We start from the raw sequence: 25,871 nt of genomic DNA, 5'->3' as shown, positions 1-25,871 counted from the left end.
ACTTCAAGGTTACGCCACAAACTTACGTCTGTGACATTCATTGTGAGCCTTCAGACATTGTAAACTGCTGCGAACACGTCGTGAACGGTCAAACTAAGGATACCACGAGGCAGGTGGACAATGAGGGAAAGCGCGTTGCCCCGTATTCCCCCTAACATACCTGAGCCCCTGTCGAAACAAAGACGACAAAGTCATACCGAAAACCACCCGGAGGCAGTGTTGCGTCCTGCCAAAATGATGGGCTTTTGTACGACAAAACTGGCGCAAGTGATGGTATGGGTTGTGTAGAAACCACCGAGAGTAGCAAGGAAGGAGCAGCAGACGACGCGCCGAGACCGATTTCAACTAAGGCCCCTAAAATCTCAACGCTACGCGCAGCGCCACCGCCTGGTCGGTGGAAGCACCGGCCCGCGCCGTGGTACACGAAGGCCGCGCTCATTGCTAACTGACCTAATCTAAAAACGGAGCACCGCATCGTTACGACAGTGCGGCAATGCTAAAAACCTTCACTTCCTTCATTCCCAAGTGAAACTTCTGTTGTAAGCACAGTGACGATGGTCATAGCGCCTTCGTCGGATGAACATCTAATGACGACGTCTCCAACTCACTTGTGGCTTCTTGTAGCCAGTTCAGTAACAAAGCCTGGCCAAGACTCATCAAAAGCCAAAATGGCGGTGCCCAAGCGGCTTCGGAGTGTCAGGTTGCGACGCATCACACGGGAACGGGCCCAGAACTGCGACGTTACAGCGCGGTTCGCAATACATTACATCCTATGGGAGCTATGCCGGGACCGATGACAAATAACGTAACATCTAGGAAAACGCAACAGTGAGGACCGTAGCAACGGGGTTCTACTGTACACAGATTTTGCCTGAAATGTACCTGCAGTTTGCTTTGCCCTAAACAACGGGGAGATGCATGGCAAGCGACAACGGTTCACGAGGTTCTAACGAAAACTGGTAGACACGCCCGGCACCGCCTGTACTCGTTGTAGCATCGATTCCGCAGCCAGTGCGGGGGCAAAAGGAAAAAATGGGGATGATGGCAATGATGCCAGTACCTGCTGAGCGAAAGGAGCGAAAACGTAGCTACTGAAACACAGTGCTGATAACGGTGCGTACGGTGTAGGATGGATATGCGAAAAAATGTGTCCCAGGACTTATGAAGACAGAATGCATGCTCACACATTCTTAAATATCCAGCGTGAGATTTAGAAATAATTTCTTTTACTTACAATCACTAAGGATGTTGTACATACAAGAAATTGCAGCCTGAAACTATGGTTACGAACCGCCGGCCAGATCTACAATTTAAAGCATAGTCCCTGCCCAATGACTGCAACAAACCCGCAGCAAGTATTCAGAAGTAAATGCTTTCAGTTTGACCACGGTAGAAAAAAAATGAGTTTTAACGCGAAGCTTTCATCCGCTTACTGACGACATCAGTGCGCCAAAGAGCACTGCAGGAAAGCCAACTTTTCCTGGCGATGATGATGATCGTAAGGGAAGTGCACAGAAACAAAAACGCTTACCTACGAAGTTCGCGACAGTACCGCGAGCTTCTTCCGCTAAAGGTTGATGTGCAGCAGAGGGAGGTAGTGACGCAGGCCTGCGACGGCTCAAAGCATATAGGCTTAACGTCACGTCTTGAGCAGAAGGTCGAAGGCTGTTACCCAAGCTCGGCGTACGATGAGAATGATGTTGCTGTGCATGCCGTAAGGCTGTTAGCCGCAGGGTGTCCAGCCTAGCTTAGAATTTCGAGGTTTAGGTAATTAGGGCTAACGTCGCATTTTGAGGTTTACCACATTGAACTGCCATCCACTCGAAAAAGTACTCAGTGTACGCCATGGAGCAAGTACCGATTCATGCCGTAGACCCTGCATACTCCAACGTTGGGCCTGCGGACTGCAAACGCGGGAGTTGCTGCGGTTATCCTAGCTAAGCGGCGCATACTTCCAGAGTAACACACACTCGCTGTGAATCTTTGGCCAACCAACCAACCCCGCACGAAAATCTTCGAGTTCAACCATCGTCGTCGTTAGATGATTTGGTAAGCTATTCTTTTGCGTGACTTTTTGAGTGATTTTTTTAAGTTATTATCCGGCACTGCAACTATAAAAATACAGGTCTGCCTCTAACGAATATGTTTTATTTGATACCAACATAATACATCACCTCAAGCACACTTTTGTCTTCGAGAGGAAACGTGCTTTGTTCAAGGTATCTTTTGAGAAACCACAGGACAAGCTAAAAAATCCTCACAAATGCAAGCTATGCATGCTTCTACACAGCACACCATTTGACAGTGCCACTTAACAGCAGCATTGGCCCTGTCCTCTGCTAGGATATTGTGCAAAACCGTTTATTTTCGGCGAGGTGACAGCAAACTACCCTTCCTTTTCAACAAAATTAAACGGTGCTGCGCGCCAAGATCATGCTTTTGCCCCAAGCAATATATCTGCATACGGAGCGTCAGTAGCGCCTTTTGCACCCTGTCCTGCGAGCCACGCTTGCTGCTTCGGTACTGTCTTTAGAAATACTTCATTCGAAAAAACAACTTGAAGTGATTCCATGGTTAAGTGCTGAAGATTATCCGCTGTAACATCTCTTCGCCGCAGTCCCGTTCATATATAGCGATTAGCATGTATAACTAAAATAGACAAAGAAAACCGGGTATTTCTCTGCCAATCACATGAATCCCTCTAGTTCGAAGCTTGATACCGTTAAGAACAATGTTATGGCAACAAAAATGTGGAGGCGCTTGTAAAGGTTCAGTCTTGCTACGCGGTTCTCTTCCAAAAGTTTTCGTAGGGTTCCCAAACACAGGACATTATAGACATAGGCGCATATCAAAATACTTCGCATAACGAATTAAAGTTAATCACGTGGTTTAAAAGGTATCAGAGACCTTCTCCAAACAAGAAATAAAGAAGGCGCTGTGATAAATCAATAAAGCACTTTGATAAGGCACAAAATGCCATGTTGGGAAGGGTCCCTTCACATAGGTCATCGTTGGCCCGTTCACCACGTGATCTTTCGTACAGAGCCCAGCAGGAGAAGAGTGTCCGGGTGCATGCATACGACGAAGAAGGCGAAGGGCCGGTCTACGGTAAAATGGATGCTCGGGTGCGGGGCTTTGACCAGCGACACGAGACAATGCGGCAGCTTCGCGGCAACGCTTGGGGGGTGAAGGCCGTGGTGATGTCTGTGCCGGCCGCCCGTTGGAGAAGTCTGGAATGCCGCAGCGTGCCGGATGCTCGACACCCGCTTCTGTCCCGCCGTGCTTCCCCAGAGCTCTGCACGGTCGCTGAACACGTCGCGGACACCGAGGGCGGACAGGGCAGAAGTGAGCTCGGTGACCTGGTGAAGGAGCCACCGAGGATGTTAGAGTCACCGAAAAACCACTTGCACCGAAATATTCTTCGCTGCGTTTTAGACACCAGCAAATGAAGAAAGTCTTCAAGTGCGTTTACATAGATGTGGCAGTAGCGTATCGGATTTGAATTGTCGCATTGCCATGTCGCATCGCATCGCAGGTAAACAGAACAATCCACAGCACGAGAGGGTCCACATCGGGTTCCGAGCAATCGCCTACTCACCGGTAAGTCTGCTGAAAGATTAGAGAGTTATAGCAGATGAAAAAAAAAAACGGTTTCAGTACGGTACATGGTATTCGTTACCGGACCGTACAGGGAAGGCTTGTTTTAAGAGTTATAGCAGACCGTAACTACCGGACATGCTACCGTGACTGGGAGCGTGACTGGGAGCGACTTGGATTATACGTCGTTTGGCAATTCTTCGCGAGTCCGTGGCGTTTCCTGTGCAGAAATATTAGTTTTTAGTTCTCAAAAGCGCTAAAGGCAGTATTAAAAAATATCCAACGCCCCTACGGAGATTTGAAGTAGAGATTGCGTGAACATGAGCGTTCCTCTCCGCCATCTCAACAGATGGCGCCAGCAAGTAAAGCTGGGCTCTCAGTACATACGGCTGGCTGCTTCTAGTTTTTCGTTGTATTTGAGAGTCCCTCGCACTGATACCGCCTGTTGCTCACTCGCCGATTGGTAGACGGGCCCCATGTTGCTGATAATACTAGTTATGTTGCCGGATGGCCTTTATTTCACCTAAAAGAAGCTATCGTGCATGCGTCGCTCGACAACACAAGCCACGGCAGTTGGGTCGGGACCGTGTTTCGCTTGCTGCTTGAGCTGTCAGAATCGCGCGTTTTTTTTTTTTTTTTTGCAACCTCATTTTTCTTACACGATCTCATATTCACAATCCGTTTGACTAGGTGTGAGCCAAGCGTACCGTACCAAACTCTTCCAAAGCGGCCGTCCGCTTTGGAACGACTGACACGGTACGCCTCGGTCCGGCCAAGTCGCTCCGGTTTACGGTAGGGTTCTGCGTATACATATGCGCGGTGGTGTCCAGACGGTAGACGTTACCGTACCGGAACCGTTTTTCCGATCTGCTATAACTCTCGATGATCGCCAAGGAAACCGTGACCGGATGTAGCGTCACACGGAAAGCCACCGGAGGCCGAGCTCTAGCTGAGCCACAAAAGCCGTTATTGGCCAATCACATGCCGAGTGTCTGGCGTGTGCAAACATGACGGTTAGCGCTGTAAACGGGCAACCACGTCGAGAAAAGAAGTTACCTAAAGAGACACAACAGGGCGTCGTGGAACACCGCCTACTTAACTAGAGTGCAGCTTATTCAAAATAGTGTGCGAAGTAGTGTTGCACATTCTCTATAAATTTATCATTTGTGCGTCCTAACGCAACGTTGTCCGACGAACTACGTGCTGTTGCGCCCATGCGCCGCTTAAGCGGTTCTTTTAAGTGCGAATGCACTTTATAAGCGACCCCAAACCATCCACCGCCGGCGGCGGCGGCGTCCGCAGTGCTCCTCTATATTTAAAAAAGAAACAGCATCCGGCGCCAGGTTTCGATCCGAGGACTTTGCGGCCGCAGCGCGACGCTCTACCGACTAAGCCACGGACGCCACGCTGATATCAGTGTGAGTAACGCGCCTTATATCTTTAACGCATTCAAACTACGTCGTCAGCGGCGTGCGTTGGCGACTCAGCGGCGTTATAGCGGCTTGATAACTGCGTGGTGTACACGTGATACTACAAACCCGATGGAAGAGATGGAAGAGAAGGCGGCGAGGCGGTGGGCTGCGGGGGCCGAGCGCAAGCGCCGCAAGCGGGCCGACAACCGTGCATTCGCACTTTCACATTCTCCCCCTCGGGGAAATGCGGGGGAATTTTTTTTCTCTGTGGTTAGGGAGGTGGACGACGTGTCCCTGCTACGGCTCCATATCTTTTGTGGCGTTGAAACCGCCGTAGTACCATTGAACGTCCGCGGCCGGTCAGCGTAAGCTTATAATCGCGGCAGATATCTGATCGGCGCTTTTAAAATCACCGCTGATAACAATCCTGTGTATAAGTTTCCACCACACTAAAATCAACATTCCCGCACGTCGAACGCTTTTTTCGCGACCAAATTAATTTGGAAGAGTGGCGGCAAGCTTGCTACCGTGGTCAGCGCCGGTTCGAGTCGCTTCGTGGGCAGTGCGGGTAGCCGCTGCCGGCGTGTGCGCGGACCGTACCGAGGGCAGAAAACGCTTCACGATTTTTTGCTTTATCCATTTCTTATGAACGACGCGGGGAATCTACAAATTTAGCTCAGCGACCATCGTAGTTGATTGGGTGGGTCGGGAAATGAGCCGGAGGTTTCGCTTCAGCCGTGGCCTCGCGCCATCTCGCTGGCTGCGAGAGCGACGCAAGGAACGCGAACTCCCCCCAAACTGCCTCGTGGAGCCAGCTTTGGGGCGTCCGCTATTTCGATAATATAGCGTGCGCTCTAAACGCGAAACCAAAGCTCCAAAGATGGCTTGGGTTTCTGCGCATGCGTAGTATGGTGCCCCAAGCGGCTTGGGGAACCCACAGCGACGGTGCCCCCAATTATAAAACTAGTTACCAGCCAAGCTCCGTATTATTTCACAGCTATACCTGTAGCGCGAGCTGTCTTGTGCTCCCCCTTGAGGCCCGAACGTACGTGAATTGTTTTCTTGGTAAGTTTTTTTCGCAAGCGCCACGCGCAGGCGTGGACTCCGCCGGGCACTCCTCGTAAAGCGCGTTCTCACATACGCGGTAAACGAAGGGAGTACGACCACGCGTTTTCCGATGACGTCGCACGCATTACGGCGAAGAACTCCGCATTTAAAAATAGATGGAGATTTGTCCACGCTGCCAGAAGCAATAGAATTTGGAGTCGGACAGCATTGTTACCTAACATGTTCGTGTTTAACAACTTCGCGATAGACGCCAAAACGCACACAACTAATTTGCCAGCTCCCGGAAACTGGTAACACCGGAAAGGCAATCCCACAGCTCTCAGAAATGACACTCGGCAGCGCTAGTCTCCAATGTGCATGGATGTAAATGCAAAGACGATGAATTTGCCCGACTCGACGAACCAATGAGATCCGCTACTGTAGCATTCATGTCAACGCAGTTTTAGATGTGCAGCAACACTCTTTGCGTATTGAAATTCAAATTGAATTTCGCCTTTTTTTATTGTGACTTATTCTACGATCTGATGCCTGGTTCCTCAGCCTATTGGCTAGAAAGGGATCCAATGATATTACACACCTAATCAGGGGTTACGGTAGGTACAATGACAAATTTAAATGAAATACAGTTACGTGGTCAATAATAATATAAGAACCAGATAGGATGCAATCACGGTCTATTCCAGTAATAAAAAACTAGTTCTAATACGCCAAATTTACGAAGACCGAAATGGATGTATGGAATTTATAAACATAACATCCCCTGTTTGGAAGGAAGTATGTCAACGAGCAAGTGATTAAAATACTCGAAATATCACTTGTGTCACCATAACATCACGATGGAAACCATTTACAGCAAATTGCAAGACGACCGCATTTTTTCTTTTAATAGCGATGCTGCTTAAGCTGATGGTTGGGCCGGTGAACATGCGCAGGAAAACCTCGTCGAGCGATGACGACATTTCGCGCTCCTCCACCGGTTCATCCCATTGAGTTTCATACAAATAATATTGTAGGAAACTATTTTTCACCGTACCTTCGCCTCAATGCACTCTGGGGGGAACTCGTTTCGCCGCGGGTCAGAGGCGCGATACAACGGGTTGAAACACGGCTTTCGGAAACGCTGGTCGGGGTGGCGTTCTCTATCGCTTGTTGCAACGAGTGGTGCAGTATTGACGACACAGAGAGAAGAAATAATGGCCAAATAAAAAGCCCAAATACCTATAAAAGATAAAGTCAACCGACTTTTATTTTCGTCGAACAGGTCATACCAGACACGATGAATGCTGGCCACCGAACCAGGGGCGGTATTCTCAAGATTTGTCCCTTTTGCGTCCCTTTCAAAAGTGTCCCTTTTGGCGAGCCTTGATTGGCTAAAAGCTACAACCGGAAGTGACGTAACACAAGCGCGGCAAACCTACTGCTAACCTTCCTTCATTCTGCCAACGTCCACTGCTTAACCGGAAGTACGTCACAATGAAAGGGACGCAAAAGGGACGTTTTCAAAAGGGACAGTTACGAGAATACCGCCCCAGTTCAAAAATGTTGAGGAAACGCTTGTCCGGCTCCGCCCTCCGCTGCTCTTGTAGCTTCACCGGAAAGCCGGTGAGCACGCGCACATTGTACATACTTTAATGACCGACTGTTCATTGCTCTATATGGGGCTAGTGAGGACACCACGCAGAAATCTTTGCCGAGCCTCCAAGCACAGCCAGCATGAACTTAGTCGAACCAAGAATAAGCTTAGCGATTCTGGGAGCTTCCCTGTTTGTCCTGTCCGCTCAACGAACGCGAATATGCCCCAATATTTTTTTCCGTTTGTTGTTCAATTTGTCGGACATCACTTGATGCGGATAAATTTTTTTCGATTCGTCATATACGTTTTTTACACGTGGAAGTGAGGGGTGGGGGAGGTCGTTCCTAATGTAGGCTCCAACGCATTTGAGACGACGTTACCGGTACCCAACATGCCAGAGAGGAATTTAAAAATTGACCTGGGTGTGGTAGTAAGAACGGGGCATTAAAGGGAGTCGTACGGGACCGAAAGGTGGTCATAAAGAGACCTTAAAGTATATAACAAAATCCAGATGCGTTGGAGGATGCGTCCTCAGTCAGGAACTTGACGCCAGCGAAACCCAGACGTAATGCATGGCTTCTGACCACGGTACCTCTGATGAAAGCACGTCGTGCTATAGGTGATGAGAATAAAAGACAGATTTCTAAGGTTTTCATTTAGTGAAACAACCCACAGACACGTAAAATATTTCGCGTACTACTGGGTGGAACTGGGAAGGCGTTTTAAAACTGCTGTTTGACTAATCCATAAAATAAAGCTTACTGGCCAAGTGTAGGGAAGAGTAGTAAGGCCAGCCTTTTAATTTCCACTGTGTTGCGGATTTGGTTTTGCGGGGACTTTCGCCTTGGTTTCAATGTAAACTTAGCACGGAATCATGCCACCGCAATGTATATGCAGCTTCTAGAAAACGCTCTATACAATCTTACTGCTCAGCGTCACTGCAGCCCGCGCTCTACACAGAACAGCTATGCGTTGACGCTGACAATTTAGCTTCTATGTACAGTGGAGTCATACCTGCTTGATGCTAAACATGGGCATACTGACGTGAACAACTCCGTGGTGCTTCAGCATGCTCAGACAGCGCAACGCAGTGTAGCTGGTAAGTCTCTCCTCCAGCGTGGAAAGCCCGTCTCTGTCCAGAGGCAGCAAAATAACCAGTGACAGCTCCGGGCCTCCGATCGGGTGAGAGCTGCGGAGAAAAAAAATGGCTCAGGTTTGACACTTCTCAACCTAGTTATCACGCCAACATGCAAGTACTATGTACACAGCGTGTCCTGAAAGTTTGCCTTTGACTGGGATTTCGCCGCCTGGAGGCCTTCTAGCTATTTTTCCTGCTCCGTGGTTGGCTCATTCTTTCGCTGGCGCTGAAAGGTTCGAATAGAGAGTTGATTCTGCGAGCCACATATGACCATACTGAGCGAAAAAGTGCCGGAGCAGCCATTAAACCATCACCTAGTCCCGTGGTTCGCTTGCACTGATATGTGCTACTACGCCCAGGCTCTTGCCCAGGCCGCCCATACGGCCCCAAGCGATGAAACGCAGGCGAAGCAGTCGCGTCATGCTCGTCTAGTCACGTGGTACCGCATCAGCGAGGCTACGAGCGAACGAAGTGATCAAAAAAAAAATTCCCGCGCCTTCCCGCGAGGGGAACACGAGTAAATGCAGAGCATTGGGGCCTCAGTACTGGTTGAAGGCAGTGTTGCTTCCATCGCTTCTTCCGTGATGCTGGAGTAGCAGACACGAGTAAACGTGGGAGCGAGCGTCAACCAAGAAAGGAAGGAGCAACGCAGTGACTGAAGCACGAGCGACCGCTAGCCGCTTTATATTGGCAGCGCGCGCAGTAGAGGGAGAGCAGTACGGGGGGGAGAGCGCGCATGCGCAAGCAGCGCGCGCCCTTCCACGACCCACCGCGCTGCTATCACGCACCTGTTACGCCGAGACCGCGACAGAGCGAATGGGCTGACTACGACGCATGCGCGCGCCAGCTGCTGTTGAGAGAGAGGAGGGAAGGAGAGGCGCACCTGCTACGGAAGCGGAGCTGTGGACGCCGTCTGACGCAGGAAGAGGCGAGGCTAAGAAATGCTCTGCATTTAAAAGGAAGGCGCAACTTGCTCGGGAGGGGCTTGAGTTGCAACGCGATGAATGACGTAGGAAGGTGTTGGGTAGTACTGCTTGCGCTTGGAAATAGTGCCCTCATGAGCGAAACCCGATTTGCTTCACTGAGACTATTTACATGACTAATCAGTGAAAGACGAATAACACTCTAAAACGTGCTTCTCACTCGGTTTGGAGACATTTATATAACGCTTCCCATAGTCATTACGGCGAACAGTTGCATCCAGAATAAAAGCCCGGAAAGTGACAACAGCATTGGCTAGCTCATCCGTCTTTCAGTACACATTCCTAATCATCACCAGAGCTACATCACCCAATTTGGAACGGCCTCCGATATGCTGAAACGCGATACGCGAAGCCGCCGTTGGAGCTTTGCAAGCAGAAAAACAACTTAGGCTTTGGAAAAACAAACCATTAAAGCAGCCATGCAACAGGGCTCATGAAAAGTTATTTTAGAGCATTGCGCATTTTTTTTTAAGTTTTGAGAAATCGTAGAAGACATGCTATCTCTACGAGGAAGCATTACCCTTCATTAACACAATACATGTAAAATGCGTCTGGTTTGATATCTCTTTATCACGGCAACTTATATTGTTCCAACCCACCATTTGCCCTGCTGCGTCAAAAAAAATCTCCTTTAAATGGCATGCACTTTGGTGGTGTTCTTACAATTAGGCACAAAAGCGTCAACGAATGTGCTTATAAAAAACCTGAATTTGCAAAGAGCGTTTGCTACACGTGAATCAGATCACTTCCTGACATGTTTGGTAGCGGCATAGCAGTCACTTTGGTAGCATAACTTTGGTAGCTACATAGCACTCACGACACTTTTGATGGCACGCTGCGTCATATAAACCTACGCGTAGACGTGGAGAATAACGCCGAAGACATTGGGGCATTACTCTCCGGCTACATTTTTATTGGTTTTGTAATGTGTCTAATCTCGATGTTTTCGCCAAAACAAGTGACGTTGATCTCACTGATGGTGCCTGTCTGAGTTGAGTGTACTTCAGTTCACAAGCACTCGAACGGGCATTCCAAAAAAAAAATATCGGGTAATCCACGGGCAAATGTCGAAAAGGTAAACACTGTCAGTGGATATGAGGATTACTTCCGGGCACAATGTGAAGAGCTCGCCAAGGAACAGAAGCCAATTTACGCACAGCCGCAAGATTAGGTTTTGCCGCATACCCATAGAGTTTCTTACAGTATGCACTAGAGAGGAATCTGGCGCTGGCGTCTATGCGGCTCACATCAAGGTCGTCTGTGTCATCACGGACCGCCATTATACATCGCGCTCGCCTTTGTTTCATCATTGGCTTGTATTGAAACGTTTTAGTGACCAGATAATTATGATAACTATGATAGATTATGATTATGATTATGAATACGGACCAGATAATTATGATAGCCTTACACTATAAGCTCTCTGCAAGAGAATTAAAGCGAAACGTTCCTCAGCTACATAGCCAGGAGAATCTCTGCCCTGAAAGGTGACCAGCGCTTTGTCACAGTTTCGGTAAGGAAATATTAGCAACCTTGACGGCGGTAATAATACCGGTGCTTAGCTTAGCACTAATGAAACTTTACCTTCTGTGAAAAGCTAAACGGCAAACTTCTCGATGCTGCCGATAAGTAAAGAAAAAAAACGAGCCTACAACTTGTCATATCAAATGGTTGTATTCCTCCTTGTAGAGCGCAAACAGAACACAAAATTGGATGGTGTAAATAAATGTTTCGCTCCTAATATTCTTTCCGTCGAATATTTTTCTAGATATTTGCAAGGTTATTTTTAAAAGAAAAAAAAACAGATTCCTCACGGCGCATCTACGCGAAAACCTCTCTTGAACACCACTCCGCAGTCTTACCTAACCGCCCCATTATGTGACGTCACGGAAAGAAAACTGAGGCCTTTTCCCTTTCCCGTTGGTGTTGGATGGGTGCGGAGACGCTTGTAGAGTGCAAGGCAATTGTAGGAGAATTCATTTGCGTATTCTGCGTAAATACATCTGCAAAATGGGGTTGGAAACCCTCAAAAACGCTACCACTTACACGCGAAAATATAAACCGCTGAGCACTACAACGCGGCTTCGATTCCCGGCCGCGGCGGTCGCTTTTCTAATGGAGGAGAAAAGCAAAACCTCATGTGTGTACGCCCTTTCGCGCACGTTAAAAATACCCAGGTGTCCTCATTATTCCGGAGCCCTCCACTACGCGCGCCTCATTGCGTGCGCTCCGTCGGTGTGTTAAATCCTACAATCATGCGAAATTAGAAACCACAACAATGAACTAGATAAAAAGGAAAACGGAACGTAGAGGGCTCCTTGACTGCGCTTATTGAATAACGGTGTTCTTAACATGTCTCCGAAGGAATTTGTTGATGCATTAAGATTGTTCCACCAATTATTCCTTAAAGTTTTTGTTTACGTTTTTCTGTCTTACGTAGAAGTGAACATTCAGATGAACTTTGAACCGAGCTATTATGAGAGATTCCGGTATAACTTTAACAAACTTGTTTTCATAAATGCTGAAACCATTAATGTTTCCCCTCTATTTGGAGCACACCTGCCCCTACTAGAAACAGAGGATGTGACCATTGCCAGTAGACCTTTCTACAACTTGCACTGCCGGGTGCTCATGCCGAGAGCTCACGTGGGCGTCTGGGTGTCACTTGGCGGGGAGCTCATTCTGGAGAAAGATGCGGAAGAACATCCGCTCTGCGTGGCCGTGCAGAAAGGGATGCACTCGGTGCCGTGTCCTGGCGGCTGGTAGGGGATCTCCAGGGCCGTGGCATGCAGGTCGCTGCAGGTGGCGACGCGGAAGTGGCCCGTCTGGTGCAGCATCACCACCGCGGTGGGCGGCGCATCGGCTGTCTCGTAGAAGGGGTGGTGGCTGGCCGTGCGGTCGTCGAACGCGTGGCTCCACGAGCCCCGGAAGTCCAGCAAGCTCAGCAGGCATACCAGCGACGACGACGTGATGGAACCTGCAAGAGCGAAGATAAATCAATAAGAAAAATGCTGACGCATCTTGCACAGGTGTTGCAAGGCTGAAGAAACCGCACAGCAGACAAGGCGGTCTCCCTTCGTCGGTGACCCGGCTGTCGGACCTCACATGAATTTCCGAACTTGCCGCTGAAAGTTTCCCATGACTGTCAGGCCGAATCGATTTCAAAAGTCCGCGGGCTTTCACACCTCTCCAAAAGTGGACCACATTAGCATGTGCTTGAATACGCAGCATCCGGCTTTGCTAGCATGGCGTCGGTAGGGCGAAAACAAATCTGTGCCCCCCAATTCAGGCGCGAACGCGCATGAACTGGCAAGGTGAGCAGCACGCCACAGCTAACGCCACGAAACCTGCGCAGAGTGTTGTCGAAGGCCGGACTGGCTGACGCCGGGGGCTCCTCAAGAGACACACGCTCACATACGCTCGGAATTTTTGGTGCTATTTTTTGCGACCTCCTCACGTGGCGTAAGCCTCCGCACAGGTTTGGACGCCGCCGCTGTATGCGATGCTTCATACCATGCGTTACGCAGTAACGTCACGGCTTGGCGGGCGCCGGTGAAGGTCCGCAGAGCCATGCGTAGGCTACGGAAGCGGGCGCAAACCTATGCACAGATTGGCCAGGGGTTGCTAATCAACGTGTGGTGATGTTATCGCTCCGCGAGGTTTTTTGATCCGACGATCTTGTCGAATAACGCTCGGCTTAAACAGCTGTGTTGGTAAAATAGCTCGGGTACCTGCGTGCATCGCTGCAAACGTCATCGAAAGCATTGATTAAAATTTTAGTTGCTAGTTCTCCCACCTTTTCATAGTCCGTCACCTGTGAGCTGTTAATATTGAGTTAGCCGCAACTTGAGCATTGACAGTGCTTCTGTCGTCAAAATACAGTTGCCTGTTGCAACGTCTGCCACGTAACTGCCTCTGATATCTACCTTGCCGAACTCTCATTCGGTTCCCGTCCCGCCTACGTCATCAGAAGACATACGGAAAACACTTTTGCTACATTTATTTCAATTTTCCGCTTTGACACTGCTGTGCGGACAACTAGTGACCTTTTGTTACTCTACGGCTCGCCTCATCGATCTCCAGCCTTTTACGCGATCTTCCTTTGTACTTTGTAGTTATAAAATTTTTAAATGCGTTTCCCAAGTTAACTATCACAAAAACTACGCCCACGTCTATTTGTAATTTAAAGAGCTGTGTAGTATCAGTTATGTGTTTATAATTCATTCCAAATATGCCAGATGTCTTTGTTTTGCTGAACAATGTTGACAATTACGATCAATCAAGACATCAATCAGTTCGAGGTTGGTGAGACAGACCCCAACCTTTCGGCATTATCTCATCCGGTTCGAAGGCGTTGCTACCGAGGCGTGCGAATCCGTCGATGTCGGCCCGACTGCGCTCGGCATCACCGGCAAAGTCCCAGCTAAAGCGTTCCAGGCGCAGCGCAGCCTTCTCAGTCGAGGTGTCTACGGTGGCCAGGAACTTGTCGTGGTGGACGCTGTTCAGGTAGTCCATGTCGAAGCGCATCTGCACGTCGTTCCGCCACCTGGTGGGGAGGCGCTGGTCACGGTCCACGAAATACGGGTTGGCCTGCACGCGCGTTAAGGGGATTCACAAGACGGACATGTCCGTAGCCGGACTAGTGACGTGGCATGACGTCAGGAGAGGGTCCGGCGGAAGGAAGCATTCACACGAAGGATACAGCGAGTAGACGAGAGCGCGGACAGACCAGAAGGCGATCGACGGACAGAGCGTATATTGGTGACGCGTGTACCGTCTGCGAACCGCGAAAAGCGCAGCGGCGAAATGCGCAAGTTTTCGGGTGGGTTAGGGTAGCTGCAGAGATGGATGACGACCGAAGGCGTCGTTGCGTGGCGAAGGCCGTAGCGGTTGTCACAAAATGAGCCGCATAAGATCACGTACTTGCTGAGTGAGAACACATATATACAGGAAAGAAGTAGCGCCCACGTTTTCTGGTCCTGCTTTCCCCCAACTCCGGCTTCCTTTGCTGTCGCTTCAATCACTCTATCTGTCTCGGCTCTCCGACGTAGCCCACGACGGTGTTGCCGGCACTTGACGAACGCTGCGATCAGAGTGTCGTCCACTCGTACATGTGGGTGACAAGTCAAATCTCACTTGCGGGAAGAAAGAGCAGTAACGCCGTGCAAGAGCAGCGAAGGAAGAACTCGATCTCAATCAAGTGGCGATCTCGATAGGCTCCCCCTTGCTACGAGCAGAAATGCGTGGTTGCTAGACTATCCATCTTTCTTCACGCCAAAGCGTAGTATTTTGCTGTGTTCCCCTCCAGAATCGCTTACGGAAAAGAAACTTCGCATTCTCAGCCCGCGTAGCCCGCGTTCCGTTCATTATGGTCACGAAGCGGTTACGTCGTATCATGTGGCACGACTTACGCGGTCCCAATCAGTGATTTCGCCCGCTGTGACAACCAGTCTTTAAATGCGCAGTTACTTTTTTTATCAAATTCGGGCTTTAAGGCGCCCAAGCAATGTCTGGGGTATGAGGCGCCCCGGAGAGGGGTGTGCTACGGACTAACCTTGAAGATCGGGGCATCTTTAAACGAAGCTTAACATACTGGCATTTTTGCTGCTTTACGCTTCCATCTGAAAGGTATCCGCCATGGTCGGGAATTAAACGCGCGTTCTTGTGCTTAGCCAGTGAGCTACCACGGCGGGTGACATGTAAACAGCCGCAACGACGAATGTGTAGAGCGAATGACAGAGCAAGGGCTTTCGACTGTGGCAACTGAACTGCGAAAAGGGGCACCGGTGCAATGGATAGATGGGCGCCTGTACAGGGAAATAGCCAACCTGCTGACACTTGTGTACGTATGAATCATAGTGCACCTGGTTAGTTCAGTTGGAATGCGCTTGGCTTTCTCCCGGACGTTTTACACTATGCGCATTAAAAGTGAGAAGTGGCCGATTAGTTGATACTCAAATGCGTTTTTTATCATGTGTAGCAGCAGAGCAGGCAACACCATAAATGTTTTGATGAATACAGCCGCAAAAATTATCGTAACGGACGAGGCACCTTTCCCAGCCCTACAAGCCTACTCATTCCAAACCTTTTTTGTGCGATGGAATTAACGTAGCTGCTAGCTTGGCTAAGAAGTGATCACGAAACACGAAACAGTGACGTGTGCTTCGCCAAATCGGTTTAAGTATAGGCGTATGCTTAAGACTATGGTCTTTCTTAGGCAAAGTGAGAGAATGTTGTTCGGTTTTTGCTTTGTTCTTGCGAGACGATTCCAAAGTACTAAAGCCTCTGCCATGGCTCATGCATGTTCCCATTGTTCAGACCAAGAAACCCTGATGCATATATTGGAAAAGTCTAAGTGCCAAGCGGGAGCTCAAGCGTTCACTTATTTATAATGCGCGTTGAATTGACATTCACCATAACAAAGCGAAAAACAACCACTTAGAGGGGGCGATAGAAAGAGAGGTGTTTCATTCCTGGCCCGGCTGAATTGGAGTGGTTCAGCAAGGTAACGACAGCTCTAGGGGCCCGAGCCCTCTCGACCTTGGCGCAGTGACCCTAGGCGGCCAAGCACGAAAGAGGTGAGCCAAGAATCGGGGGCGTTGGTTAGAGGGAGAGGAAGCAGGGCGTAGCAGTAGCAGATGGCGAGGGGGTATCTTTGCAGTCCTCGCAGTGCGGGCAAGGGGTGGGGGGGAAGGGATGGTAATATGTGGGTGAGGACGCCTCGAGTGGGGAAGTAGTTCGTGTTTGGATATGTCTCCAGAGAGCTGATTTTAGGGGGATATCAAGGGGTGAGAAAGTGGAATTGAGTTGCGTGAGGGGCTGTAATGCAGGCTGGTATCACGGAAGAAAAGTAGTGGGTCTACGTGAGTATATTGTGATGAGGTGACATCGTGATGAGATGACGTTGTCACAGAAGTGGTGTGTGCGTCGGCAAAGGCTTAGACGACGAAGTTGATAATGATGACACGGCAGACCATGGATAATCGCCTTCTGTGGGTATGTGCCGGATAGGTGTCATCTCAGTTGAGCCGGCAGAATAGGTGACAGGTAAAAAGCGCAAAGGCTCATGGGTGGGTCGTCTTGCCACTTCCGGTTCGAGATCTCGCCTGGCCTCCCGTAGGCCGACGGCTTTTCCGCGCGCGTGTGCGTGTTGTTTATTCGTCACAGAGTGCTTACCTTTCAGAGGAGCCCCAGCTAGGATTCGTCGTTGTTATTCATTGAGTGCGCGATGCATGAGCGTTTTTTGTTTTCGATGGAAAAAGATCAACAACAAGCACACGCTCACGTGAAAGCCGCCGGCCTACGGGAGGCCAAGAGAGCTTTCGAACCGGAAGTGGTGGGACTCCGCGGGAGCAGACAATGCATCCATGAGCCTTTGTGCTTTTTACCAGTCACCTATAGCCCCGAGAATAAAAGTGACGTGGAAAGAAAAGAAAGAACAGATTGGGGAGGGTAGCATAAGTGTATTCTAAGGAGCAAGGCTTTTGAGGGCTGTCCGCAAGATGCGGTAGCCGCGGTCTCCCGAGGCCGTCGTTCAAGACGCCCGGAAACCCAACCTTGCTGCAGGCCCAGGACTGCCTCTAGCTGGCCGTCGACGACCGCGCAGTGAATCGCCGGCATCGACTGGGCGACGAGATACACACCGTGACGACTACCGAGAGGACGCCAACAACCACTGGCTTTCAACGCCTCAACAACGACTGCGCCATGCCAGATTTTTTACCTGTTACGGACGCATGCCTGATGAGATCTGAGCTTGCACGTGTTAGATTTTCCCCCTAGCGAAACTCTGCGTGCTTAGGATCAATTCGTTTGTCGCTTTCTTGTTCCCCTTGTCACGCCATTCTGATTATCTCGTACCGTCTCTGCAAATATTCGTCTTCGTATTTTACGCTCTCCTCAGGCGCCTGTTTGTATTCTGGGACGCGAGTCTGGAGCCACCAATACCATCACGTAGGGGAAGGGAAGAAGAGAGAACGGTATTGAGGGGCCTGGCGTAATAAATATCACGCCACCTCATGTTCCTTCTCTGCCATACCAAGTCCATATGGCCGGGATTTTCGACCTTGCTGCGAAGCAATAAGATACGAGCCGTTTCCAAAGTCGATGGTACCCTTTTTTGGGATACTTAAAGATGCTCTGCAAATTTGTGATCAACGCTTTCATTCTTTTGGTTCTGGAAGCACTGTGCAAACTTCAGATATCGCAAGCGCAAAGCTGTCCTGTTTCATTAGCTCGTGGCATCAGGTCCGCCTTCCCTTTCTGCTTTGCTTTACGGAGATTTTGTAAAGTGGCTACCGAATGTGTTTATTGCTGCAACTGTAGGAAATGCGGGCAATAGCCGCTACATCGCTGTAATGATGTACTTCACGTGCTCGACGAACGGAAGTAGCAGGATAGTGGTGGTGTCAAAACGTTCATTGAGCCAAAGGGAAGGGGTAGAAGGGCGGACAGAGAGAAAAATATTTTGAGCAAGTTTTGAAGTTATGTTGGGCATAGATCCCTAATTGCTGGCTGACGTACTTCGTGAGCCCTATTCTGGATGTGTTTATTGACTACAATCTGAGAGGCTTAGAGAAAAGTGTTACAGGATGCCTTCAACTACGAAGGTCTTCCTCTGATGTATGCCTGCCCGTCTATCTCCCTGTCCCTTATTTCCGCTTTATTGCCAAAGTAGAAGAGGTTCGTGAAGGACCAGCAAATATAGCCAGAACCCTTCCGAAATACTAAAACTGCTGTACTGGCCCAAAATGCCAGCGCAAACGAAAGATCGCGCACTTTTGGGGCAAACTGTCGGATACATAACCCTGGGTTCCCACGTTCTTTTAGTTAAGGATACACGTTTGGTTTATGTTTCGCCGCTGGCAAATGAAAACATGAGGCCTTATGAACAGCGCAGATGGGCTCTGCCTCATGCACATTAAAGGCAAGGAACCAAGCTCCCGTGCTTGTGCTCTTCCAGGCAATACAAGAAACAAAAACCAAAGAAGAGGATTAGCGCTGTCGCGAAAGATGGCGAGCGAGCAGTGCTAAGGCGGCATGGTTGAATTGCATTGAACCAACCTTCATTCATCACGAGAGGAGCGAGGGGAAGGGAAAGAGCGGAGAGCGGGGGAACGTTGCGTCACAGTACGACAGACTGCTCTCGTCTTTGGATGATATTGGCACTAAAGCAAGCAGACATTTCTTTTCCGTACCTGTCGTGGTGATTCAACGTGCAGCACGGAGGCGATCTGCTGGGCTGTCTCCCCCCTGGCGCCAGCCAGCAGCTCTTCCAGGGCGCTGGCCACGGCATATGGGGAGACCAGCACGTTGCCTCCGTCGGTCGAAGAGCGGCGAAGCTCGTGCAGGAGGTTGATGCCCAGCTGGAATAGGCTGCGTGTCAGGACTGCCTCCCAGTCGGGCGTAAGTTCTTCAAACCTGCGCATCAGTCGCCACATTGATTCAGCTGCACATTCTGGGAGTCACTTGTGGGTTATTAACAGCGGTGCTGTTTAAGCTCGTTGTTGGCCGGCTAACCACCGCAGGTAAACGGGTAAACCTCCATAAGCAGTGACGTCATCGCGCGCGCCGATACCGCAGCTTTGCCCCGCCTTGCTCGGGTGGGACTCGTGTCGCCACCTGTCGGAAGCTCGATACAACTGATACAAGCACGGCTTTGCGAACCCGACGCGGCCGAAGCGGCGTGGCTCGCTTTATCGCTTGTTGCGATGAGCGGGGCAGTTTTGATAGTGCAACGAGAATTGATGCCAAAATGAAAGAATACAAAACGCCGAACAGCCATAGTGTGTATCGACTTCTCAGTTGAGGTTCCACATGCCAGACCACACAAGCCGAAAGGTGACGACAGAAGTTCAAAATTTGCGACCAAACGCTCGTCCCACTGCGCACGCTCCGCTAATCTTGGAGTTACAACAGGTTGCAACGCAAAGCCGGTGAGCGAGCGTGCGATGTACAGCCTACTTTAATTAACGAGTGTTCATGCACTTTGAGGGGCTAACGACGACAGCACGTAGAAAACTTCACCAAACCTTGAAGCATAACTTCACATGACACCCGGCAAAAAAGTTGGCCTAGTCCAAGCATAGGGACCGAGCGGCCGTTGTATGGTACCACTGTCGCTTCAGCGGCTCGCAAAGCATAGATAACCACTAGGACTTTTTTTCAGATCAGTAAATCTTGAGTGTGCAAATCACCTTTACGAGGCATTTTATGAGTTATGATTTACGCCAATACTCAGTAATAACAGCTAGCAGACGACGCTCAATACGCCAAGCTGGAAGTCCAGCTGGAAGTGCAAGTCCGTTCCTTCGTGTACATGTTTCATGCTTGCGTGCAGTTTGGCGTATCGAGGAATATATCGCAGGTAAATGCTGCTACAAAGCCGGTGTGTTCAGCCGATCCAGAATTCTGCGGCGCTGGCTTTTGTCAGTTGATGACGAAACGGCGTCGTGGACAAGCGAGAGACAATTTTGGGGAGTGCATTCTAAGATTTACCTCAAAAGAGAAATCGCGATGGATGACGCTTCCGTAACTTCATTAACTACGGTAGAAAAGTGTTTAATTTCACAGAAATACACTTACTACAGTCATCGGGAATCGTTTACAGAATAAATACTGCATGATAGCAGAACGTTACTGCTTCCCGTGGAAAAACATTGCTTTACAAGGATTGCAATGGTTGCTGGATAGTTGGTTAATGGTTTTTCAAAAAATTCCTGCGGGGTTCAAGGGCGAGACACAGGAGGTTGCCGAAAACTTTTACTCAGTTTCACTACTGAACGCTGCGCTCGTTTTACAAGCTGCCACCTACGCTTGAAAAATCGTGCACTCCCCCGTCTAACGACGATTATGGTTTATCGCCAACTTTTCTCGTGTGGGTTGCCTTGGTTGCTTTCTCGATTTAAACTTCGACTAGTTGAGCTTTGAATTTGACCAGCATGCAGTTTGGTCTTTTTATCGCGGCGTCCTTGACTGACCATTTCTGATTCGATTTCGCACGCAGAAAGCTTCGCCTTCAACTATCGTCTTCGCTAAACGGAGGGATGGATGATTCTGATGTTTAATTTTGTACTTCTATGCACTCCTCTCCAAATCCTAAGTGCTTTCCGACTGTCGGAGATGCGTCTGGGCTGGAGGACTTCGGCTGATTCACCCCTATTTGAGGCAACTAGCCGCGCGTTTTTGGTTTTTTCACAAGGCATTTCACGATTTTTTAGCTGCTCGGGAAAGAACAATTCAGCATTAAAAAACACAGGATGACGTTAACACTGCCACCTTTTTAACTATCAGTGTGAGCCTTTGTTCCACGCAGGTGGTGAAATGGAAAGAGGAGGGGGTATGGTTTGTATGTCGGGCTGTTGAATAACTTTTGCTCTTGATAAATATCTCCACTACAAACGTGGGAGCTCTGCTTCGGCTCTGAGGCTCCCATGCTGTCACAGTGTCACTCACCAAAACCGAAGGCATAAACACCGTTACAGAAAGTGTAAACGGTGACGACGTTTTCACGGTCACACGTTAATCGATCTCGTACGTAAGTGCCTTTATCTTCAAAACACGCATATCGAGGTATCTCAGGGTTAAGGATGGCGTGGAAACAGCAGTCATTAAAACCAGTGAAGATAATTTAAAGTAGTAGAAATAAGTACTAATATAAATAGTTTTATTCCTACTCAGATCGCGCGGAGCCAGACGCAGAGCACTGCATAAAGCGCTCATTTCAATGTAGCGCATTCCCAAACTTAGAAGCGTCAAAGAAGTTTACGTAGCCGTTAGTGCATTTAAGAGGGAATGCTTACTAATGATAGTAGTTTTATTCCTACTCAGGACGGGTGGAGCCAAGCATAGATCGCTGCAATAAGCGCTCATGTCATTGTAGCCCACACCAAACTTTAGAAGCGTCCGACAAGTTTACGTAGCCGTTATTGCCTCTAAGAACCCAACACATCTGTTTAGACTGTTTCACCGCACATATCCGCTCATAGCACCATCAAAATTTCAAAGCACCGAAGCAAACACGGCAAAAAACAACGCGGGGATGCATAGTCCAATGCACCGGCTCATTCCACTAACGAAGGTAGTGCCGCGTGGTGGCATCACCCGTGCAGCTGCCCGGATATTATAGTCATTAATAAACTATGCCGAACCAACAATAACTAGCTACACGGGATCGCCAGTTTCGATGTTTGCACAGTCCTCGCGCACTAGTGCACAGCTGCCCGTAATTTTTTTAAATGTCGATATTTTACCGTCAGCCGGCCGTTCCACCGGTAAGAATATTGTAATGGCGCGGTCCCCTGATTACTTGTACATTGGTAGTTCATTATGCCGGGAATCCCTGCTTCTCGAGACAGAACAGTTACGTGTGGTGTGGCGCAATGGTTGTATGTCCGGTTTTTAATGGCAAGTCGCTGCGTTCGACCGTAACTCCTTGAGTATTTACTTCTACCAGTCTTATTCCTTGCGCATTCATTAGCCAAATTTCTGGCGCTTTTAAATTCTGGAACTCGGTATTTGGTAATAAAGATTTATTTGATTGTGTTTCGGCATTGTGTCTAGGATGCTTCTGTTCTTCATTCGAGAACTACCGTAATGGGTTGGTTTGGACTGTTAGGTTGGGTGTTCGCTTGTAATAGATATTAAGCTGGCAATAAAAATAACTCAGCAGTGGTAAAGATCATAAAATGCCAACTGCCGGCACTGCCTACTTCGCGGGCTGACTGCACACTAGACAGTTCCGAGTTTTATCTTTCAAAGACAAGCTACCTGAGGCGATCAATTTTCACCTCAAACGAAAATTGGCTCATATCCACGCTGTAAAGGCGGTTGGAAAACAAAGCTTTAGCAACACGCAAAACAATTGCCCATGCGAAGTTATCTTAATTCACACACGTGGCTCTACAAAGAGCGAAACCAAAGATTCTGCCAGTCGTTACTTGGGATTCGCGGGGGCGGCGTCCAGAACGCAGCCGCAGCGTCGGCCACGGCCGGGCTAGAACGGCGGACGCCACCGCTGTAGTCCGGCCGTGAGTCGGGAGAGAGATAACCATGAGGAGCGTCTTTCGAAGGGTGAGACAGCGCAACCTAGCCATCCTGATGTGCTAGCGTGGGCCTACACCACCGCGCGACACAAGTGCTGACACCGAAAAAATGCGGCATGTGAGCTTAGTGATTCCCATTTATACTGGTTTAATCTAGTTGGCTTAGTAAGTTTGAAAATTGCGAGAAACCAGAGGGAACGTTTATAATTGCTGTTTATCGGAGCCTGTTGCTACTTTTGCTTGTTGTAATACATCTTAAAACACAAGCGAATTGGTAATCACCAATTTAGAAAACGGAGTCCTATTTGTGGCAAGCAGTGCGCAATAGGTAGCGTTTCTCTGGCGACCAGATGTCTGTACGGGGTTTGTACATTTTGTTTTCCCGCCCTGCAAACCAATCCTTAACGTATGTTTGCCGTACGACGACTTAATTCCGTCGGGTGCGGGTTGCCCTGGGGGCTCTGTCCGGCAAGTTAAGCAGTGCGAAGCCACCGCGCAATGGACGCGAAGCTGCACCGAAACAGGGCCAAAACAACCACCGCTAAAGCAGACGACAAAGTCGCACCGCGGATGCCGCCGCCAGCAAGCAGGCACTCCCGCGCGGGGAGGAACGCTCGGAAATTCGATGCCCCATCTCTAGTATGCTCCGTGAGTGAAACCCTCCGCCCCCCTCTCTCCCACTGTCGCCGCTTCCGACGCTTTAAGAGTTTGTTCTACCGCACGCCACAAAAGAACCGTTGGCTGGCAGAGCCAGAAAGCTTTGCTTGAAAAAGTAACGTTATTGAGTAGGAGAAGGTGGCCTTGGCGATAATTATCAGCATGAGCGAGCTATCGTCCAGAGCAGCACAAAAGCCTCCCGCACGTTCATTCACCCGTTCCTGTAATTTGGTGCCTTAGGTCAGTGCTTGCCTCTGAGTTTTCTTATTTCTTTTAAACCATGCATTAAATAGCGTGTATCTCGCTCGCGAAATTGTTACACTGATGATACAGCGGTGTTGTCAGTGCACCACTCAAGTGCCACCCAAGTGCACGTCTTCCTGTGCATATGATCATGATCTACGTTGCTCTTCAAAGGAAATATTTTATAACGAAGTAAATTGAATGCATTACGGCAAATAAATTCAGAGTTCTTCTCACCTAAAGCGGCCTCCATTTTCGTACAAGTACTCTCAAAGAACAGGGGCTTTCAATTCGCCGTAACGAATTGCAAATGCAGACCTTAATATTCACCAAATATTCATGACACTGGTACCGCTTACAACCGTGATATTTTTTTGCACCTGCGTCTAATCTCATGGCAGTTTCCATAAAAGTTGGCTGGCCAGAGATTTGCTGAATAATATTAAATACCAACGTAACCTAACACGATATAACCTCACCGAACCTGCGTAACGTAATCGAAGCCGTCACAACCTACTCAAATCAAACCCAACTGCAACAAACTCAATCTAACCAAGCCCAACGACACAGAATACAACCTATATTAAACGTAATTCAATCCATTCTAGAAGTCCCGTTCGTGAAGCTCTTGATATAGTAAAAAGCAGAGAAAAATAAGTATTAACAAAATCATGATGACTGAAAAATTCTGAAAGCTAAAAAAATCGTATTTTCGGATTCTAACCTGAACCTTCTCGTTTAAAACCAAGTACTATACCACAGCACTACAGGGGCAGCAGCAAACATGGCTCTGTAGGGATTATTTATCCCGCCGAATCTCCGCGTAGCATGCTAAGCCAATGAGGGGTGACTGCCGTGAGAAATTTCTGACGGTAATTCTGACAGTTGCTGGGAGAACAGATACTCCCTTTCTGTGTAGGAGGGCATGTCACAGCTACTCACCATCCTTCGGCGAAGTGATGGCCATCGGCCTGAATACTGGTCGATGAGGGTCTCCCGCTGGTACCAGAAATGGTGTTTTCCCTCTTTGACGGCGTCACAACGCCGGGAGCTGCGGACGTCGTGGGCGAATGTCGGCTGCTCTGATGGCCCATGCTGGTTAACGTCTCCTCTTTGGATTGCGTCGTCTTCTTCTTCCCCTTACTGCTTCTTCTTCTTCGGGAAGATGTTGCTTACCAGAGAACAAAGATTGGCCTAGGCTAGTGAAGTTGGATGAAAACAGGCAAAGCTCGGCTTAGCAACAAATAACTGCATCTACGTAACGCCCGTTCCTACCTTAATCGGCAAAATATAAGGGTTTATCGATTTCGCATCCTGTATGCTTTGTCCTGAACTGAACGCTTATATTACATGTGCGGTATAAAAGCGCCTTGTCTTTTCAGGTTCCTCTTCCGTTTTGATCGAGTCCTCGTAGCACAGAAGAAATTGTTTGAAGTGTGTTTCTCTTAAGTAGCTGTAATGACGACGTTGCCAAAGCAGGTGTCGGTAGTGGCTAATTGGCCCCATTCATCATCATTTCACTTTCGCACATCTCATGTTCATGTGGAGTAGCAGGCCAAGCTCGCTGCCAGGCTGACTTCTCTTCATCACTAAAGGCGTTCCTCCTCCTCCTAGGGCCACTGGAAGTAGGAAGAAGCGTTAGACCAACTAAAAATAAGCCAGCTATGCGCAAATGCAGAATGTACGCACTCAGAGATGAGGAGGGTCACATTACACACAACGTCGACGAGATAATAAAAGTAGCGCAACGAATTCACACCTGGCTATACGCCTGCGACGTTCGACCGGGAAACACTATTAAGCGTAGTTCCACTAATAACAAAAGACGAAGTGGAAAAGGCTCTCAAGGACATGACAAGAGGAGAAGCTTCAGCTGCCCACGGCATAGCCATCGATCTTTTAAGGAGGAGATAATGAGCTGTTAAAGCTTGCTGAACTATTTTCGGAATGCTTATGGATTCAAAGGTGCCGATAGTCTGGAAATACGCCAACATAATTCCGATCACCAAAAAGGGGGCATCAAAGACCTTAAAAACTGCAGACCCATCCGCTTACTCACAGTTGTACACAATCTTTTTACCGAAGTAATAGTTAACCTACTAAGTAACAGCCTATATTCCTGTCAACCCAGACAGCAGGCTGTGGTGAAGAATAGAT

At 48.9% G+C, this 25,871-nt stretch overlaps 1 protein-coding gene across 2 annotated transcripts; it reads right to left on the bottom strand.

Annotated features, from left to right (window-relative positions):
- Positions 1-1,143: 1,143 nt before the first annotated feature.
- LOC144141081 (iris-like) lies at positions 1,144-25,871 on the bottom strand. 2 transcript variants are annotated; one of them, XM_077672603.1, is made up of 6 exons: positions 24,657-25,871; positions 18,969-19,191; positions 14,094-14,361; positions 12,418-12,748; positions 8,695-8,839; positions 1,144-3,359 (listed from the first exon to the last, which is right to left on the bottom strand). In XM_077672603.1, exons 1-6 carry the CDS (start codon positions 24,806-24,808, stop codon positions 3,021-3,023), a joined length of 1,458 nt encoding a protein of 485 aa, XP_077528729.1. In that variant the 5' UTR covers positions 24,809-25,871; the 3' UTR covers positions 1,144-3,020. The 2 variants fall into 2 exon arrangements, with proteins under 2 accessions (XP_077528729.1, XP_077528728.1); XM_077672602.1 differs by having other exon boundaries at positions 8,665-8,839; positions 24,657-25,863.

This window comes from Haemaphysalis longicornis, unplaced genomic scaffold (genome assembly GCF_048455015.1).
Source record: "Haemaphysalis longicornis isolate Haplotype H1 unplaced genomic scaffold, Haemaphysalis longicornis Haplotype H1 scaffold_6, whole genome shotgun sequence".
NCBI classification, from domain to species: Eukaryota; Metazoa; Arthropoda; class Arachnida; order Ixodida; family Ixodidae; genus Haemaphysalis; species Haemaphysalis longicornis.
This window is presented reverse-complemented; position numbering and strand designations above follow the sequence as displayed.

What these genes read in the sequence shown, in the direction of transcription:
- LOC144141081 (XM_077672602.1), bottom strand. Translation starts at nt 24,808, where the DNA reads ATGGGCCATCAGAGCAGCCGACATTCGCCCACGACGTCCGCAGCTCCC. An exon ending in ACGTTGAATCACCACGACAG is followed by an intron (nt 14,362 to 18,968) that starts GTACGGAAAAGA and finishes ACGCGCGTGCAG; the next exon opens with GCCAACCCGTATTTCGTGGA. An exon ending in CCATGTTTAGCATCAAGCAG is followed by an intron (nt 3,360 to 8,664) that starts GTATGACTCCAC and finishes CTCCTTCACCAG; the next exon opens with GTCACCGAGCTCACTTCTGC.